Consider the following 20103-nt stretch of genomic DNA (forward strand, 5'->3'; position numbering starts at 1 on the left):
CATCACTTTTCCGGGGACGGAGGTGAGGCTCACTGGCCTGTAGTTGCCTGGGTCCTCCTTCTTGCCTTTTTTGAAGACTGGCGTGACATTGGCCTTCTTCCAGTCTTCCGGCACCTCCCCCCTTCTCCAGGATCTTTCAAAGATGATGGAGAGCGGCTTAGCTATGGCATCTGCCAGCTCACGCAGCACTCTGGGGTGCATCCCATCAGGGCCCAAATGTACTTGGAAAACAATAAAGCGTAGTTTGCGTTGCATCTACCCCAGTTGTTTGTGTTTTTGGCCGCCACGACTGCGACAGGCCAGTGAGTTAGATAAATACCACATGACACCATAAGGATTGGAGGTTAGTGTTTTCCCAGCTCTCACACCCGGTAGACATAAACTCTTTCCTTAAAACAGATTAAATATAAATTCTCTCTGTAGTGCAAAAAAAAATTAAAATACATATTCAAAACAAAAAATAAATGTCTTTTAAACTCCACTGCAGTCAACTACTAGGTTTCCTGCCTCTTGGATGTTAATTATGATTTACTCAAGATTTGTGGTCAATTTTTAAGTATAAAAGCATCTCATATGACTGGTTGCCAATTCTGAAGTCTAAAGGCCTTGCTTTATATTGCTGTAGTAGAATAGAATATATAATCAAAGTTTGACCTTCAACTTTAATCCTATAAACAGAGAATTTGCTTACTTTACCTTGGAAAGGTGTAGGGGGACGTTGTACAGGGGGGTGCCTTTGACCGTCCTTAACCTGGACTGAAAAGGCTGACGTGCAGAATCACTGAATTTCGGTAAACAACTTTTAAGGAAGTGTCTCCTGTGCTTGAGGAAGTTCCTAGGACTGAGATGCTGTTTTTAAATCTTGCGGTTAGGCGCTTGGATACGGCTTAGCAACCTATGATATGTTAGCACGTTAATGCTTGTAACCAATTACTGATGCTCTACCGAGATGTTGCTATGCGAATTGCTATATATTGTGATACGTAACGAGAAATAAAGGAAGTCAGTTCCAGCTTCTATGAAGTTGCTGTCTGGCATTCCTGACCCGCTCCAAGCTGCAACAAGTGGCGCCCGTACAGGGACAAGATTCCGAACAGGGACACGATTCCGAACAGGGACCACAGGGACAACCCAATTGACCGGTACAGGGACTTGGCACAATGGTGCGGGATTCCGGAGGACGACGTACGGGTGCGGCCGAGTGATCCGACCAAGAAGGTGGACCGGAGCGGGTAAGCCGGCCGTGATTGCGCACACGGAAAAGATGGCGTTGCGGGGCAAGAAGCCAGGGCCCGGGACGGAAAGACGGCGTCAGGGAAGGGCTAGAAGCAGAGACCCCAGTGTACGTACAAAATGGAGCGAGAAGCTGCTGTACAACTGCTGCTGGACTTATTAGCAAAAAGGGAGGCAGCAGTGAGCACGAAGAAGCTGTATGAGCTTTATAAATGGGCTACAGACAAGGGACACTTGCAAAGCCCCAAGCTGAAGCGAGGGGGTTCTGAGCCCCACCATCGCCCAAAGGACATCACAGGGCCACCGCCAGATCGTGAGCCTCCCGAAGCTGCGAGCAGTGTACCTGTAAAGGCCTTTGCGAGCACTTCAGGACCGGGACCGCCACGCCACCGAAAACCGCTGGTGTCTGGAGATCCATTGCCAACCCCCCCCGCCCACGTCCTCATCTGTGCCCGTGGCGCCTGCACCGTCTGTGCTCCCGCTCCCGGACCGCCCCGTCGTGCCTGAAGAACGGCCCGGCTGGGTCCAGAACTTGTTAGATCGCCTTGAAAAAAAGGAGAAGGGGGGCCAGGGAAGAAAAGGCAAATGAGATCAAGGAGACTTATGTTGCTGAGGGCTTGACAACAGCCAGGGGGGAGGTGCAGGGGGATTTGATCTGTCTTTTAAAGTGGGGGGTTGAAGAATTGTAATGCTTTAAGTGAGAACAGAAACCGTTATTAGGGCTATTCTTTCTATTTGCTATGTTCATCTCTATTATGTGTTGTACCCTTTGTATATCGATGCTGACACGAGGTATGGTTGAAAGGTGGAAATTTGTATGATCCATAGAGTCATAAAATTATTGTGCGAAATAGAATCCAGACCTTGAGAAAGAAGATGTTGCCTGCCCGGGCTGAGCGATAAGGAGCACGGAGGCAGCTGCTCAGCCAGGCTCAGAGCCGACCTCCTCCAAAAGCAGTTGAAGGCGGCTGCTCGAACGGGCTTGTAGCCAACTTAACTGCAAACATCCTCTAAACTAATTTGAAGGTCAAAACACCCGAGAGGGAGGAAGATGAGAAAGGCAGGACCCTCAGACTGACGACTGGGACAATTTACTGGGATGCGCACCTGCGCACCCAGGAGGGAAGGTTAGATGACTGAAGGCGGAGTTTGTCCGCCCCCCCCCCGCCCCCCCCCCCCCGCCCCCGGTCTGCCTGCTGGCACGTACTGGCCCTACGTGGCAGGATGCACCGGGCATAAACAGACAGTGCAGAGAGAAAAGTGGGGGGGTGAGACTCCTAACACTGAGGCCCACGTTGTCTCTGTGAGGACGCCCGCTGAGTTAGGAGCCTGTCAGCAACCCTCTAATCTGCCAACTCGAGAGAATGTTCAGTCTCAGTGTTCTGCCGACAAGTATTACCTCAGGAGTAATTAGGCATACTTTGCTTCTTTAACGTGCTTTCACCTGAATAGCCGTAGCCACTTTGTTCTGTGTGATTATTGCCTAATCCCAAACCCATTCGCAACCTAATTGGCAACGAGGATGGGACTTGGCAATTGAGACAGTGGAACTCACTAGTGGAGTGCACAGCTACGTGAGGTCGTGCCACTGGATAGAAATTGTCTTTGTGCTGTTTGTGTGCGTGGTCTTTAGATCTTTATTGTGTAATATATATCAGCAGAGAGGGCTGAATAAGCACAACAGGAAAGTGCAGAATTCGAAAGCAGGAAAGCCAGAAATAACTCAGACTATGGCGTCCCCACGCCCCACCAGTGGAGGACTGGGAGCCGTACTCTGACTTGTATCCTTGGAAAGAGACTAGGGAAATACTTTAGCATGGGAAACAAGAATGAAGCGACGGCCAAGCTCCAGTGCAACTGGCACGGAAGGACCTGCAACAGTCCTTACAAATTGTAAAAGCCTCAATGCTACTGGAGCGGAGGCCTCCTTAATGTATGGAAATCCCAAGCAATTTCTGGGGAGGAAACCAAATTGAAGCTGTGCAAACATAAATAGAAATGGAAAACGAGAACCTTTCAAAATGATTGGGACATCTTAATAATCGATTTGAAAGATTGTTTTTTCACCATACTATTGCATCCTGAGGACCACGACATAGTGGAACGTATGAACCAAACGCTGAAATGCCAGCTACAAAAAAAAAAAAAAAAAAAAAGGGAGGGGAATTGGGAATTATGCCTGCAGAAAAATTGGCAAGAGCCAATATGTTTTAAACTTTTTGAGATTACCCCAGGATAGCCTAGTCCCTCTGATGGTCAAATACAGGGCTGGGCTAAAGGGAGCCCTGACAGAAGTAAAGTCGGGTCCGTGTAAGGTGATGCTGAGAGACTGGGACACGGGAAACTGGACGGGACCCTTGGACTTAATAACCTGGGGAAAAGGGTATGCTTGTGTCGTTACAGATGCTGGAACCAGATGGGTGCCAGAAAAAATGGGTGAGACCTTGGCTGGAAGCAAACTCGCATACATCAGATGTAGCAGGCAAGCAGCCGGTACCCTAGCTGTGGAAAGTGTGAGCCTGCAGAAGAATAACATGGGAGGAAGAAGTGTTACTGTCATTATTAGCTGTATATTGTGGCTGTTAGGAGGTAATGTTACTTTCAATGCTATTATAGAAGCTGATGCTACTTTTAACGCTAATGTGTATGTTATGCTTCTTGGGCATATTGTTAATTATACCCAAATCAAGAGTTGTTGGTTTTGTGGGACAGCAGATCAATTTGATGCACTGGTGTTAGGTATTCCTCTAAGCAACTGGACAGACCTGAATCCATATAGCCTACTCAGTACATCATGTCAGTGTAAAAAAGGGGGAATAGTGGGAGCGTATCTAAGTAACGGAGGCTTCCCAATAGAAGATGAATACAATGAGCCAGACTAAGACCAAGGCGAAAAGATGGTGGGAAAGTCACCACCAGAAGTAGGAAAGGAAGAACCTGTAAACAAGCTTATCAGTGCAGGATAGAGGACTGTGTGCGGGCCAATCACGTCAAAATATATGGGTAACATTAGCCAGAGAGCTAAATAATACACAATTTTGTGCCAGCTTGGCAACACCCAGCACACCTTTTGTGACCTGTCTGGTAGGGGTCCCACTTGATGACAGTGAAGCTGTGGTTTTTGCGGCTCACTATGATGACAATTGTAAGAATGCAAGTAGCAACTAGTGTGACTATAAGAACATGTCTGTCGTGATGTCGCAGTTCAACCGGTGGGTTAACAGCCAGCTGGATATGGATAACCCGCCACAGGAGTTAGAGTTGCTAGATTCTCTTAATGCTACTGCTTGCGCTTTCTTGGATACCAGCGCGGAGGCAGTGCCACTGCCTTGGCCAATGCGTTTATCTAATAATACCACCCCTGTAGATCCGATTGGCAACAGTTTAAGTTGGGAAAACTGGTGTGCCGGGTCCGTCCCTGAGGTTAAAGGTAATGCCCTGCCTCGTAAACTTCCTCCCGGATATTTTCTTATATGCGGAAATCGAGCCTGGGCTGGCATTCCAGCCCAGCCTATGGGAGGACCTTGCACAATCGGTCGCCTTAGTATGATATGGCCACATGGGCCTCCTGGGAGCCGGAAAATAGCAGTTAGGCGACAAAGGAGTACAAAGGTTACTGTAGGTAGTGATTGCAATGATGATGTCAGCTTATGGAATGATTGGGAAGTAATTTTTGCCTCCCTTTTTGTGCCGGGAGTGTCAGCCGCCCGAGCTCACAGGAATATTGAACGTCTTGCATGCTGGGCAGTTAAGCAGGCAAACGCAACCAGTATTGTGCTTAGTGAATTGTCAGATGATTTAACCCAGGTACAACACACTGTACTGCAAAACCGTGCCGCTATGGATTTCCTGCTTCTTGCTCACGGACACGGGTGTCAGGACTTCGACGGAATGTGCTGCATGGATCTGCAAGATCACTCAGCGGCCGTACATCAACAACTCCACGACTTGATCAAACATACGGAGAAAGTAACAAAAGATGTTGGGTTTTTCGGACTTGATGGGTTAACTGGCTTGTTTGGAATCGAGGGATGGATAAAATCGCTGGTGAAATCGCTATTAATGTTGTTACTATGGGGACTGTTGCTTGTAGTTGGTTTAATGATCGCTTGGACCTGTTTGCGCGCTTTAATATCACGTTTGTTAACTGCCTTGTCACGTAATCCGAATCTGACACCTCAAGGTTGGCTTGCTTCTCGGGGACATTTGATCTAAAGAAAAAGGGGGAAATGTAGGGGGACGTTGTACAGGGGGGTGCCTTTGACCGTCCTTAACCTGGACTGAAAAGGCTGACGTGCAGAATCACTGAATTTCGGTAAACAACTTTTAAGGAAGTGTCTCCTGTGCTTGAGGAAGTTCCTAGGACTGAGATGCTGTTTTTAAATCTTGCGGTTAGGCGCTTGGATACGGCTTAGCAACCTATGATATGTTAGCACGTTAATGCTTGTAACCAATTACTGATGCTCTACCGAGATGTTGCTATGCGAATTGCTATATATTGTGATACGTAACGAGAAATAAAGGAAGTCAGTTCCAGCTTCTATGAAGTTGCTGTCTGGCATTCCTGACCCGCTCCAAGCTGCAACAGAAAGGGATGTGATTCATCACAGTAGCCCATAAATATCATGTCAAACTGTGAGACTGATCAATGAAAATAAGTTATTGAAAAATAATGTGATTGTAAGGTCTCTATGTAAACTAGCTTAGTGTTATTTTAAAATGAGGAGGGCTTTCAGATTGGGGTAAATCTCTTTGTTTTTTTTTTAAGGGGATAGTTTCTAGATATTAAATGCAGTAAACATGAAACATGTTGGCCCTGCTCTAGCTATTCTTTCTTTCAGGAAAAGTACCCTTAAGGTAAGTAAACATTATGCCTGCACGTGAAGAATTAGCCTCAGCTCAGATCAGAACTTCAATGGCAGATCACCTAAACTGTCTGTTGTTTATCCCTGTGCCTAGAAGGTGTGACAGATATGCTCCTTCCCCAGCTCATCCTGACTTCTCACACATAGCCCTGTTCAGGTATTAACTACCACATTATCTGATTGTGGTAGCTGCCTCCCTAATTTCTTCCCCCACCCAAGACATTAACCATCAATAACAGTCCTGATGGCCCTATCCTGATGGGGAGATAAGGCTAACTGTGAGTACACCAGCCAACAGTCATTTCTGAATTGAAAGAATGACTATCAGTCAATCATCTTATCCCATAAATACGGGGACAGCCCAAGAGCCCATTGAGCTCTCCTTGCATGGCAGCGGGCTGCACGCCAGGATCTCCCCTTGAGCAGGGACGCCTCTCAAGGATACTCCTCGAGGTTAAGAGATCCTTCCCACTACAGATTCGTGGTAAGTGACTATAGCACGCCTTTCTCTTTCTGAATTTGTAAACCTTACTTTGTAACTGTGCACAAATCCCTTAGACATAAACCGTTGACCAGGTCTGGGACCAGGACTGGATCCAGCCGCACCCAGACTCCTCTCAGAAGGAGTTTGGGTCCAATCTGAACTTCGTGACCCAAAGGGAGGGTGTCCTTGATAATTTTGTGTGTGTCTTGAATCTCCATGCAGTAACTAATAAGTGATCTTGCCATAGAATCTCGTGAAACCATTGTCATTACCAATAAAACCTATTCCTATTTCTTTCCCACGAGTGAAGTGCATTGTGTCACTCACCTCCACCACCACTCGTTCTGTGACAGAAGGAAAACCCAGGGTGAACTGTCAGCACAGGGCTGGTTCTGTGCCTGCAAGTCTCCGAGGCGTAAGCAGGCATTCTGGAATGTGGACTGGATTAGCTAAATATCCTTATTTATTTATTTATTTATTTATTTATTTATTTATTTTTTACTGTGGATATTAAATCTGGTCTGACATCAGGAATTTAAGTAGGAAGCTGCTAACTATTTAATGGCTGGTGTTTTTGACAGAAATACCCAAATATTGGGAGCATTTCACAGCTGTCTTTCAGGTGTCTTCTTGACTCCAAAAAGTCTTTGATATGCAAATTCTTTGATGTAGTAATACATATATTATTGTTATTTTATTATCCAGTTAACCAAAAAGCTATTTTACTGTAATTGGGCCCTGACACTGCTCTACTGCTTTTGGCTTGCTATGTCAGAATCAAACCTTGTCCAGCATTTACGTCTGCTGGCTGGAGAATTTGCTTTCACTTTTCATGTCAGCAATAGTGAATATATTTCTTATCTCTAAAAATTAGGCCAGATATTTTGATGCTAAACTATGAATAATATTTTTAACCTATTTTTTTCATAAATTCTTATTCATACATAATAGAGTCTTTCAATTAAATAATTAACATATGAATAGACTGTACTGCTGTTCAATGAGACTGGAAGGCAATATAATTGTATTTGATGACTATGATGCATATTCCTTTTCTCCTTTCGTTGGTGCCATAAAAATAACTAAAAATAAGTTCCTTACCTCATAGAGGAAACATTCTGCTAGGATTATGTGGTAAATTATGTAGAGAAAGAATATAATATAAACAGTGCTGGCTAGGACAATAATTTTCAGACAGAGCAACTCTTTGTTTTTTTTTTTTTCACAAATACAGCTTACGCTTTTCAGTTATTAATATAAATGTAAAATAGTTGGAATCAGAAGCAGTCTGTATTTGCCTCCCAGCCTTTTCTTTGGTCATTTATAGCTTATTTACTTTCTTAAACCTCTGACCTGGGAGAAGGAAATGAAGAAATGTCAAGTAGATTTTAGGAAACTACCAGTAACGAACAACTGCAGGAATTCACCCATTGCCAGCATCTGCCCCAGACAAAACAGTATTTCCTCTTTGCAGCCTCTTCTTCCACATGGCGTCTCTGACCACTGCAACGCCAGGGCACGACGAGCACTGGCCCTGCTCCTGGCTCCCAGGGTTCATCCTTGCAGGTTGAACCAACTCCAAGCAAGCAGAGGGCTTCACTTTCAAAGAGCTTACTCTTAAGTAACAAAACCAAGAGGAACTCTCTATTTGCAATAATAATGTGAATACATTGCAAAAGAGCATTCCTTAAGGATCTTTCCATCCAAGCCTGCCCCTCGGGGAAGGTGAGACTGCACTGGAGCCCAAGCCTTAGACAGGGAAAGCTCCACAGAGGCCACATCTTCTCGAGGCCCATGCAGGCACTGTAGCAAACAGCAGCTGTAAGAAGAGGTTTCAAGAACGGTAACAAAATGGGTGTAGGGTTATTTATGCAAACCTTACTCCAGTTCTGTGTGAAGCAAGAGAGAAAGCATAAAGGTGCTTGGGTGATCATTTAACAAACGGTGTTGCCATTTTGAACTGACTGGAATCAACATTTCTGACTCTCATGTATTGGCTGTAAAATTAACTTACTACTGCTGTCAGCATTTACAGATATGCTTCTATACATTGTGACTGAAAGACCCTTTCAAAGAATGATTTTCATAGACAGTAAAGCTTACTTTCTATTTCTTTTTTATGGAGTATTATTTTAGGCAACTGCATGGTAAAAATTATCTGTAGATTCACAAAACTTTCTAATGGTCTCCTTATGGTATCATCACTTAAAGCACTCACCACACCATTTTCTCAGTTCTGGTGCTGGTTTTACAGATTTTTATTTTGTGCTTGAAGATTTATTTGCAGAAAGAGGGGCTTTCATATTCATACTGTGGAATCAATTCCCCCCTCAGTGCAGGGCAGATTTAAACAGGTAATGGAGGCCACGATTGAAATCACTCAGTCTGGGAATGGAGAAAAGAATCCTCCCTTAAGTGTTTTATTTTCTCTAAGAAATGAACATTTTAAAAGAAAGCTGAGCACTAAACAGATTGTTGGTGTTATTACCACTCTTGTTTTGTTAAAAGAAACATCTGTTTTAAGATAGAATAACAGTATCATGTTATTATTACTTTCTCTTGTATCTCTTCCTTCTTCTCACCCAAGCATATGCTAAGGGTCAAAAAACTTTTTTTTCATTTTTACTGATAATTTAGCTAGTTCACCCATGCATGCTGTGCTGGTGTCACAACACATGCCAGTTTATCTTGCACATTACTCAATAAATTGTGAAAAAAGAGCCTGAAATATCAGAAAGAAAAATTGAAGAACATATGACTTTTGCTGAGCCAAGAGAAGCAGTGCTGAGGTTTATAGATGTAGTTAATATTACTGTGAGCAATGCTATCACTGGCAATTGTATCAGCTAAAAAAAAAAAAAATCACTTCCTGAGTTCCTTAAGTCTGACCTTAGCGATTCTGCTGCCCCAGAGTTGACTAGATTATAGTGAGGAGTTTATAGCAGAGATTTTAGAAACAAATGCTTCAGGATTTCATTCCACATAAAAAAAAAAAGTCTGCAGAAAAATGTTCAGTCCTTTGGGAGCTCTTTCATGACTTATATCTTCCACAATCAAGATTCAGCTTTTGTAAAATCTTAGACTGTATTTGTACTGCATTGTTGCCACTTTTACTATTATATGGCAAAACTTGGAATAACAGATATTGGAGATATTGCTACCTGATCATCTCATTTTTCACAAAGAAGAAGAGAAGAAAAATAGGTATCCAGATCATGAGGCAGCAGTCAAAATCACTGGTCATGCTGACACCAAAAAAGAAAAAAAAAGATTGCTTTTAAAATCTACTCATTTTTATGTGTCTTTGTGATATGAGCACTGCAGATTGTGGGTAGGAAAGAGAAAAGAATTCAGCAGCCATTTTCATTGTTTGATCAGTAGGACAACATAAACAGGCACAACAATTTAAAGGAACACGTTAGCGAACCTTGATGTATCTCTACTGTCGAAGTACATTTCTAAAGTTATTGAATACACAGTTCAGCTGCCAGATTCCTCTGTTTCCTATTTTAAACTGCATTTAATGTTTTTAAATATATTTCTTGTTTTTAGAAGTCGATTAACGCAATTATTTACATACCCAATTTAAACTGATTTTAGTTGGAAATTCAGAAGACAATCAGCATTCATAAGTTTCTCTAACTCACCCAAGTATATTTACAAAAGTAATACATTCACTTTGTTGATAGAGATGAGACAAACATGTACCTGGTATATTTTATAGGTTTTACGGAACTTTGAGAACTACAGTATGAAAGTGGATCAAAACATAATGATGGCAGAAAGAAGATCAAACACTGCTTGGAATTTAACAATACCTGATATTCATCCTAAAACCAATCCAGATATTTGGTATGTTTTAAGCTTCCACAAATGTTACAATTTTTCTGAAAAGTCCAGACTTTTTTAGAGGAAATGACAAAAAAAAAGCCTTTGATTTTTTTTTTTTTGCTCAAAAAGAAATTGAAAATATATGAGGAGTAGTAACTGATTCATTTCTACTTTTTGCTTTACTCTGATGCATTTTTAGAAAAGATTTACATTTGTGACTAAGGAAAGTGTCATCCGTTCTTGTAATTTATTCTTCAGCAAAATGCATCACGCACCAGATCAGACTAATTTTAAGACTGTATTACAGGAGAAAAATGCATCATGAAAGTGATGCAATATTCATCCCTGAAAAGTGTCTGTCTTTCTTTATCCTTAAAGAATTAAGATATTTCAACAGATCAATATGAAACTAAAGTATAAAAGTAACTCTTAATACATGGGGAAAATGATTAAAGTCTTATTTCTGTGGATTTTCTTAACTGAAAAGTATAGAGACCATATGGCTTTTTGGAGCCATGTCTCAGAATTTACATGCATTTAAGGCAGACATAATGATATGCCATCTCTAGTTCTGAAATTCTCTTGGCAGATGAATAAAAGTGATTGAAATAAAAATAACTGAAATATTTGATTTTGAAATAATGACATAATTGAACGATTAGCTAGACATAAATATTCATTCTCATTTTCTATTTAGAGAGAGGTATCTCCTAAAGCAAACAATATAATTTGCAAGTCATTACATATGGTTAAAGTTCAAACTGTATTATTGTAGTATACATTTTACATTTTTTAACATTTCTAATGAGATTTCATAGCTATCTTAAAAATAATCACACAGAAATGGATTATTGACCTTTTGGCTCTGAAGTAACAAAGGGCTTTCATAAATGTTTTTATAGTTCTATGGTTTCTAGCTTCAGTGATGACAGGAAACAAATATGTCCTTTTCAATCAACTCTTTAATTGTTTCCTCAATTATAGAAGGAATGAATACACAGATGGCAATATAGAAAACTTTTATGAGTCATTTTAGTTACAAGTGAAAATTGGGAAACAACAATTTAATTTTCTGTCATAGTTAATGAGAGTTCACTGTTGCTTCTGTAGAAGTCATCTTGTAATTTCTGAGTTTTTAAATTCCTTAACTATTCAAGCAATCAACAAAAACAATTAACAATTAAAAAGAATTTAATACTTCTGTTCATAGATTCTGTGATAGTTATTTCCATGACTAATTCCATTTTCATGTTGTCTTTCATCTGACAGTGTCGCATGAATATTTGACCAATATATTTTGCATAAACCCTATGACAAATATGACAAATATTCATATAGAATTCTTTATTCAGTCATTATGGAAAAAGCAAGACTGCTTCTTCTGTAGTAAAGAATTTGACATTTATAGACTATTGTCATGGGATTTTTTGTCACTGCCCTGATTACGTAGCATTACAGCTTCATCATTCTTGATCTTGATCACTGCTGGGTACTTATGGACTGGGCATATATTTACCAGATCTGTTTTCCGTATAGTTTGTTAGCTAAGAGAAATACATGGAACAAAACCATTTTTTAGTACCAGCTAATTAAGTGCACTGAACAATCCTCACTGCAGTTCTTCTAGGGAGACTAAGAGAATTCTTAAAATACATTTCAGAGTAATCCTTTTCATTTCACTGGTAGTTGAAGAAATTTTCGTGTAAAGTTTACATATCCAGGTTCCAATGTTTTATGAGCAACAAGAACCATTATTTGAGACCTTAAACAACCAGATGTCTCAGAGAAAATTCCTTCAACAAAATAAGCTCAGATTTACTTATTTGGAATTCTCTCTATGGGCATGAATATTTACCATACCTCATTCAATCTCTTATATCTCTTCCTCTCACTGTGACAGCTACTATGTTTTAAAGCCTGAGCCTGTATACCACATCTACACAGATGTGGTATATAACCAATAAGATATAAATTTGTCCATTTGTCAAGTATTTGTTGTGAACATGGGTATTAAATAATTTTCCAGACATTGAATTCCTTTCTTTTCATATCCAACATTTCCTCTTCTGGGTTACAAGTGAAATTACAGGCATTTGGACCAAGATTATATTTTGATAAGCAAAACTCAAGCAATGAAAAGCAGTGCATTTGCATGAGCTGTTGATACATCATAAAAGAGATACTTTTCCACCAAAACCAGTGGTCAAAGTTTGTTCTGTAGTTAATAAAGAGAGTGTCTCCAGATACTCTTAATTAAGAGATTCATATACAAGTATCTCTAGAGGGAGATTTATTGAATCTATCCTAGGGATAGATTGAATTGTTCTGTGAAGGTTTGTTTTTCCACAGACTGCAGAGGGTGTTAGACAGCTAGTTTAAAGAGATGCCTCACTTTAGACTGCTGGAATCATCTATGAGGAATACTAACCCTAGTTTCTTTATGTTAAAATCTAAACTGTGGTCATTACATGATCAACAGTTACATTACTTACTGTAATGTAGCTTCAAAAGCTTTACAGATTATCTTAACCCTTAGTTATGAGATAAATTAATATTTCTTCCAACGTGGAATATGCCATTTCCCAAGAAAGTCCTTTCTGTTAATATTGAACATGATGTGTTTAAACCAATAGTGTGCCAGTCTTCTGGATGTGAGGTGTTGCTGCAAGAGAAATTCATTTTCATATTAATATATATTCTGCTGCTCACACAGGTATGTCTTGTGCTTTTTTTTTCTGTCTAAAAACACTAATTACATTTGATTAGCTTTTACCATCATTGTGTATGTATTGTGAGCAATATATTAATTGCTTTACATGCAGATAAATTGCTAGATGGAAGGGATTTTTGATATCGTAGTAGTCCTATCCTAAATATTTTAACTTTTAATTTTTAGATTCTTTGTAATCTTAAAGAGCTCCTGCTTAATCTTATAGAGCTCCTGCCCTAAAATATAAGAATCCACAGAAAGAAGGGAGGAAATATGAACTGCCAAGAGAAAGACTGAAAAGATGTTTGAGCTTCTGAGTTTTTTTTTTGAGCTTTCTGAGGTTTTAAGAGCTACAAATCCTCTCTCGAGGAAAGGCTACTAAATCAAAACAATCATTATGATTTCATTCTTACCTGCAAAAAACCCTCAAACCAAACCCCTAACTATTGTCATTTCTGACATTCACCAGAATGACCAACGTGTGACAACACTGATCTGGAATAGCAGTTTGGACCATCCATACCTGAAGGTGGTAATGTAGTTAGGAAAAGTAGCCTCTTTGATGTGTTTTTTTTTTCCTAAAATAATTAAAGATTTATTGAGTAAGGCAATGGGACTCCTCTCTTCCCATCCAAATGTGTCAATATTCAGTATATATCTTGTTTCCATATGAAGGGCAGCGCAGTCTCTAGGTAAAGAGGGAATGATACCCAAAGATCATACATACTGTCTTTCTACATTTTGGAAGTATTAGTGCATGTACTACAAGATTGTATATCCTGGCAAGCACAGTGGATCTTCTCTGACTGCTGTTAGAAGGGGTAATGGAGGTAAAAGAAAAATAATTGGTAAAATTATACCGAATGCAGAATGTAATGGTCTTCATCTTTTTACTTGGCTATGTTTGGCTTCCAGAACATCTTCTGAGCAGGAAAAGACAACACAATTCCTGCCCTTTCCTACACTGAAAGTAGAAATTTTATATGTCGTAATTGAACTTCCGCTTTTATTCAAGTTATTGAATAGGTTTCATATTTTTGCTGGTACATTTCTTTCTGACATTGAGGAAAATGCAGTAAAAAATAATGAATTCTCTTCTGGCCCAGAGGTGAAAAAACAATAACAATATATCATACATTTAAAGAGCATTTCATTAAAGATAACATCAGAATGTACTGATAGTTATAGATCATTTAATTGTTATGTATTTAAAATAAGAAATATTTCTAACATTCTTTTGGAGCTTTCATATACTTGAAATTTATTATGTTAGTCATCAGCTGCTATGACATCACAAGATGAATTCAAAGCAATTATTACTTTAGTATTTAAAATGTTTGGAGTGTGCCAATTATTCAGGCTGCTAAGTGAAAGTAAAAATGTCAGTTTAGCTATCTATAATCCCATAATGTTTAAAGGTTCATGAATTACACATGGACCAGATAGAAACTAGTTTGGCTAAAGATGTTTTTCTGCTCAAAATATGCTGAAACCACATCTTCTAATGTATTCTAGTGATTAATCAGTGTGATTTAAACATTAGATTATTTAAGGGTATGTATTTGATTTTACGTTCAGGATAAACCTCTCCTATATTCATGGCAATAAGTAAGTCAACAGTGTATGTCTAATGATTTACAAATATTAATCTTAAAATGAAAGGATCCCAATCCTGCATTTTTTCCTCCTTTGAACCAAGGTCAGAAATTCAGGCACAAAGAATATATAAGAGAGATAGTCAGGGGTTTACTGCTTTGGATTAAAATCTTATGCCATGGTGCTCTCCCTGAATAGTTCAGCTGAGCACTGAGGTACCTCATGACATTGGTAAGGACAAGGTTTATTTTCCAGGTACAGATAATGGAGATAAAGCAAAATAGCCTTGGATGGAGACTCTTATCCAGTAGACCTCTCCAGATATTTTGCACTGTGTTAGTAGTCTTGTTACACTCTAGTGAAAAAACTAGAAGACCAAGTAGTATGTCCTCTTGTCTCTTGTCCTGCTGACAAGATTTCTGCTTCCACTTCCAAGGAATCTTTATAAAATCAGCAATATGCAGGGTCGATTCTTTGTTCTTTCATAGCCTGCCTGTTAGCAATGCCAGTTATAATTATAGTTAAGCTTGTACTTACAATGATAGGAATAAAAAACTTTCAGTATTGCCCCATTATTTTAACTGATCAGAAGATGTTCGATATCAAATTCAATAATTCATTTATTGCTCCCATGCATCTTATAAATATTCCTGTCTTTAAACAGATTTAAAAAGCCGTTCCTTTTCATGTTTACCTTTCTGATGCTTTCTGTTTAGTTGTGCTATTTGGTACTGAGCACTCCACACAGGGCACTGCCAACCCAAAACACTGAGCTAACTAACCAGACCTCTCTCTTTCACCTGTGCATCACCTCTGGAGAGCCTTACTGAAGCAGCACAACTCAGGTTGGATGCAAGAGTCCTTCTCCGTTGTGTGGATATCAGCAACAGCATCGAACACAGTCACTGACAAAGGTGGCCATGCATCAGATGCATCAAATAATATGCAAACTTCAATGTGTGCAGGTTTGTTTTAGTTTCTCTTAAGATATATGGCTAGTGTGGTGACAGAGATGGCTGAGCCTATAAATCTTTAATGGACGTAATGCATTTGTGCACCGTTTATGTTTGTGTTTCAATAGTTCAATAGTTCAGAATGGAAGCTCCATTGTATAAGGATCACTCTGATTAGAAAGGATAACATTAACCTGCCTTTGAGATCTTATCTAGTTACAAAAGTCTGTGTTTGGTCTCAGAATGAATAATTATATCTCTTCATCAAAAGCTTTCATTGGTCAAACCTTGCAGAGAGAAGTCACTTGTTCTTAAAGATTGTGGTCTGAGGAATTCTGATATGTAAGCAACTGTAATTACATCAGTTCACTCATGATACACAAATTATTCTGATCCAGCTGACATTCAAGTCTTTCAGAACGTGAGGAAAATTAAAAACTTGAAAAAAAAAAGAAAACACAGTCATGATGAGTCTGATTGGTGGGAGAAAAATATTGCTGCACTAATCTGTGTGGGTTTCTGAGGATCTTCAGTATAGGAATGACTCATGTCAGTTGGTAAGTTTTGTCTATAGGCAAATAATAAAGAAGATATCAAGTCCTTCCAGGGTGAATTTTCACCTGTTTTGTCAAGAAATGAATGAGGATCCCTGCGTAGGAAATTTCATTGTCCAGGGAAACATCCTCCTCCAATTCAGAACATGGTTTTCAATGACAATTTTTGAATATTCTCTGATTATTTGCAACTCTGCATCTATTTCTTCAGGCATATTCTGATTCATGCTGGAGAAGGGACAAGAGATCATGGGAAGAAGAGGCTTATCTCAGCACAGAAGTCACATTCAGCTCATTATTCTCTCTGGTTAAAGGTCAAAAATCGGTGTTACTTTTGCTAAGCTAAGTTCCTATTATAAAGATTCAACCTATAAAACAATAAACACTTGCAGATAAGATCTCTTTTCTGGTAATAATAACAATTAAACATATATTTCACCTATTAGAATGATTTTTCTTGATAACTTGCTTGAAATCACTTTTGAAGGTCCTATGAAAAATTAAAAACTCAGACTCTAAAATGCACTGGCTTTGACTTACAGTGATTTATAGTGTATTAATCTATTATAAAAGTGTGATATTCATTCAAACTGAAAATCAGAGTCTCCACAGAGTATTACTTTTTAAAATTACTTGTTAAGGACTGGAATCTGACAGACACACTTTATTTTCAGTAAGTGTTATTAGCATTAGGTGATGCTATTATGTGATGATAAAATAAATTCTTAAGTGTGATGCCAACATAGCTATGAGGGAAGACTACAGGAGCTACAGGGAAGACATGTTGTGGAAGAATTGTTTGAAAGCAGGAACTGAGAGAAAAACTAGGGCCTAACTGAAGTTTTGGCATTGCAAAAGCTTGCTTGGGGTGATACACAGTTGCCACTTCCAGGATGGTTGGTACGCACGGACTCAGCTCCTCCACGGTTCCCTGGGCAACACAATCTGCCCTCCTCGCAGTTGCAAAGGGGAGTAGCGGAGGCTGGAGCGGAGTGAAGACACCGCGGCCAAACTCTGTTGCACTCCCTGTGCTGGGCCGCTGATAAGCCGCACAGTAGCTGTCCAATGGGAGATATACAATAACATGTCCGGTGCTGAGCCAGCAAGGGTGACAAATCACTCCTTTTGGATGAACTTTGCTTGAACTTTGCTCATTATAAGCTCATTATAATGTCAAAACACACCTCCATCCCCAAAGTCATCCGCCTCCGAGGTACGACCACTCCTCACTGAGCATGCGCTCTAGATTTTCGATTGACTGTACCTTTAAATGAAAGCAAGAAACTTTTTCACCAATCAATAACAATATTAAGCATGACTCTAGTCACTCAAGCTCCACCTGAATGTAAAGAAAAGCATAAAAGGTGAACTTAGGATGAAAAGGTGGAGGGAAGAAACCATCGTAACTCTTGGGTCAGTTGACGGACTGATGCGCCTTTCCTCCCCTAAGACTGGGACGCCACCTGAGGAGACTCAAAACTGAGAGCCCTCTCCCATCTTCTGAGGTGAGTGATGATTGCACATTTGTACATCAGAGCTAGCTAAAAACCCCACGCTCTAGTAGAGAATTTCCTGTACTGACATCCGAAACCTGCTTTGTAAATGTTGCATTTGAATAAATCATGCTGTTTGTGAACTCGACTACTTGTTTGGGGAGAGGCGATCGGACCTACAGTTGACGGACTGTTTGTGAATCCGACACTGCCAGAGTCGAGCTTATAGTTGATCACACTATCTGGGAACTTGATTCGCTCCTAGGAAGGCGATCAGACCTACGGTCCACCGACTGTTTGTGAATCCGATACTGATTTGATATCTCCTTCCCCCCTGACCCCCACCACTATGGCTTTCAGACTGCAACATTTCACATGTTAAGCCTATTCTAATAGCCACAAAAAATGTGGAATCATATAAATGTAAAACTGTAGGTTAAAACCTGACTATATCTGAAGGAGTAGCTATTTTTAAAGACAGAAATATCAAGAATTGTAAACATGGGGTCAATATATTAATCAGAAAATAGATCAAGAAAAATGAGGATTAAAGATTAGATTTATTGATAGAAACATCCAACACCTCAGAGAAATGATCAAAACATCAGTATACAAAATCATCTAAAAATTTGGATCATTAAATCATCTATAAATTTGGAGTGTAATACAACAAGAAGGTCTAGAAAAAATGACAAAGTTCAATTTCCCAAGGTGGAATTTGATCCAAACTTTTCAGAAGACAGATGAGGGTTTGTTCTTTCATGTGCCATAGTCAGTGCAGTATTGTATGGTAGATGCTCAGGAAGGAAATAATAGAACTTGGAGATTCTGATGCAAAAGACCATGATGGTCCAAGGAAAGATCTAATAACTGACCTCACTGTGCTTTTACTGCAGTTGCTGCAGTATGATCCAATCATGGTGATCTGATACAAAAGTATTGAAATTATAGGATTTTTCCCCCGCAATGATTGAAGTATGTCCTTGGTCAAACACATAGAAAAGGATTTCCACCAGCATTAAATGATAAATCACTGACATATTAAAAAGGACATATTTTAGAGAAAGATACAAAAAGTGACAGTGAAGATACACCTTGAGAATAGTTAAGAGTTAATATTATTATTGACTAACAAAAGAGTAAGAATAAACTGTAAGTAAACTGTGAACATGTGAAAGGAATAAGCAAAAAGTTTGGAATGCATTATTTAATGAATGAATAAAAGCAGAACTAAGATGTCTCTCCTGAGGAAAGAAAGCATTTAAACTTAATTTCCGGAATACAAATGAAAATAAAGTCTATGGTTGTAGTTTTGCAAAGGAATAGCTAGAAACATTATTAATGGAGTTGTTTAAAATTAGAAACAAATGCAGACATGCTGTCTTGCACTGGAGGGAAATGGATGGAATAACAAGCTTCTGCCACCTTGAATTTGGCAATGAATTCATGCAATAGGCAGAAATAGGTCTTACACTTTATTGTGCTGTTTAGTAATATAATGCTTTTTAACCTAATTTTATGTTCCCTTTTCTGTATTTCCACTTCAATAAAATAATACCACATTGCCCAATCCATCTTTTTTCAGCTAAAATCAAGTGAAAACAGCATCAGATAAGCTGCTAACCGCAAGTCAGAAACATAATGACGCTAAAGACTGAAAGATATGAACATCTGATCTGCTAATAGTATGTCATCTTTCTGTTTTCCAGCAGAGCTATAAGATGCAAAACACAATCAGTGAGCTGTTTCTGTGCAAATCATGATCAAAACCTGAAATATATATAAATATATATATATATATATTTGGATTTAGGGTTCACCATTAATAATGAGAACTGTTTAAGTGCAAGTAAGGAAAGACTATGTTCTGATCAAGTGCTTGCACAAGTCAATGGGAATAAATTTACTGAATTTTATTGCTAGCAAATTTGAAACATACTAATACCCAAATTTCAATTTTGCTATATCTTTTTGCACACAGTAAACCTGAAAAATAAAATACTATGGTGATATATTTCTTATCCTGCAGTGTTATAATATCTCAAACAATTGCAATAAAATAATGCATTTTATTAAAAGAAATAGGGGGGAACAAAAGAATCCAAAATATATCTATACATGATCTGCTGCATAATCATGCATTCTGCACCATGCACAGAAAGGCTTATACTTAGTGCAAACATGTAAGTTTAACTCTGTATATAAACAGAAAGGGAAAACACATTAAATTCTTTCCAAGTTTCATGGAAGCTGTGTTAGAAGTGATTTTGAGCCCCAAGGCACTTGTGGGAATGGGTACAAGAACGTGAATTTAAATATTTCCCTTGTTTTGCTTTTGATCAAGGAGTTGAAATCAGGTATTTCCCATTCCAGCTGTATGAATC

At 39.2% G+C, this 20103-nt stretch overlaps 1 protein-coding gene across 1 annotated transcript; it reads left to right on the plus strand.

The window, feature by feature from the left end:
• The first annotated feature begins 4428 nt into the window (after positions 1–4428).
• LOC148591454 (uncharacterized) lies at positions 4429–5448 on the plus strand. The gene has a single exon (XM_088537550.1). The coding sequence runs from the start codon at positions 4429–4431 to the stop codon at positions 5446–5448; it is 1020 nt and encodes a 339-aa protein (XP_088393676.1).
• The last annotated feature ends 14655 nt before the right edge of the window (positions 5449–20103 follow it).

This window comes from Tinamus guttatus, unplaced genomic scaffold, assembly GCF_059628265.1.
Source record: "Tinamus guttatus ecotype Peru unplaced genomic scaffold, ASM5962826v1 Tinamus_guttatus_pri_ptg000809l, whole genome shotgun sequence".
NCBI lineage: Eukaryota > Metazoa > Chordata > Aves > Tinamiformes > Tinamidae > Tinamus > Tinamus guttatus.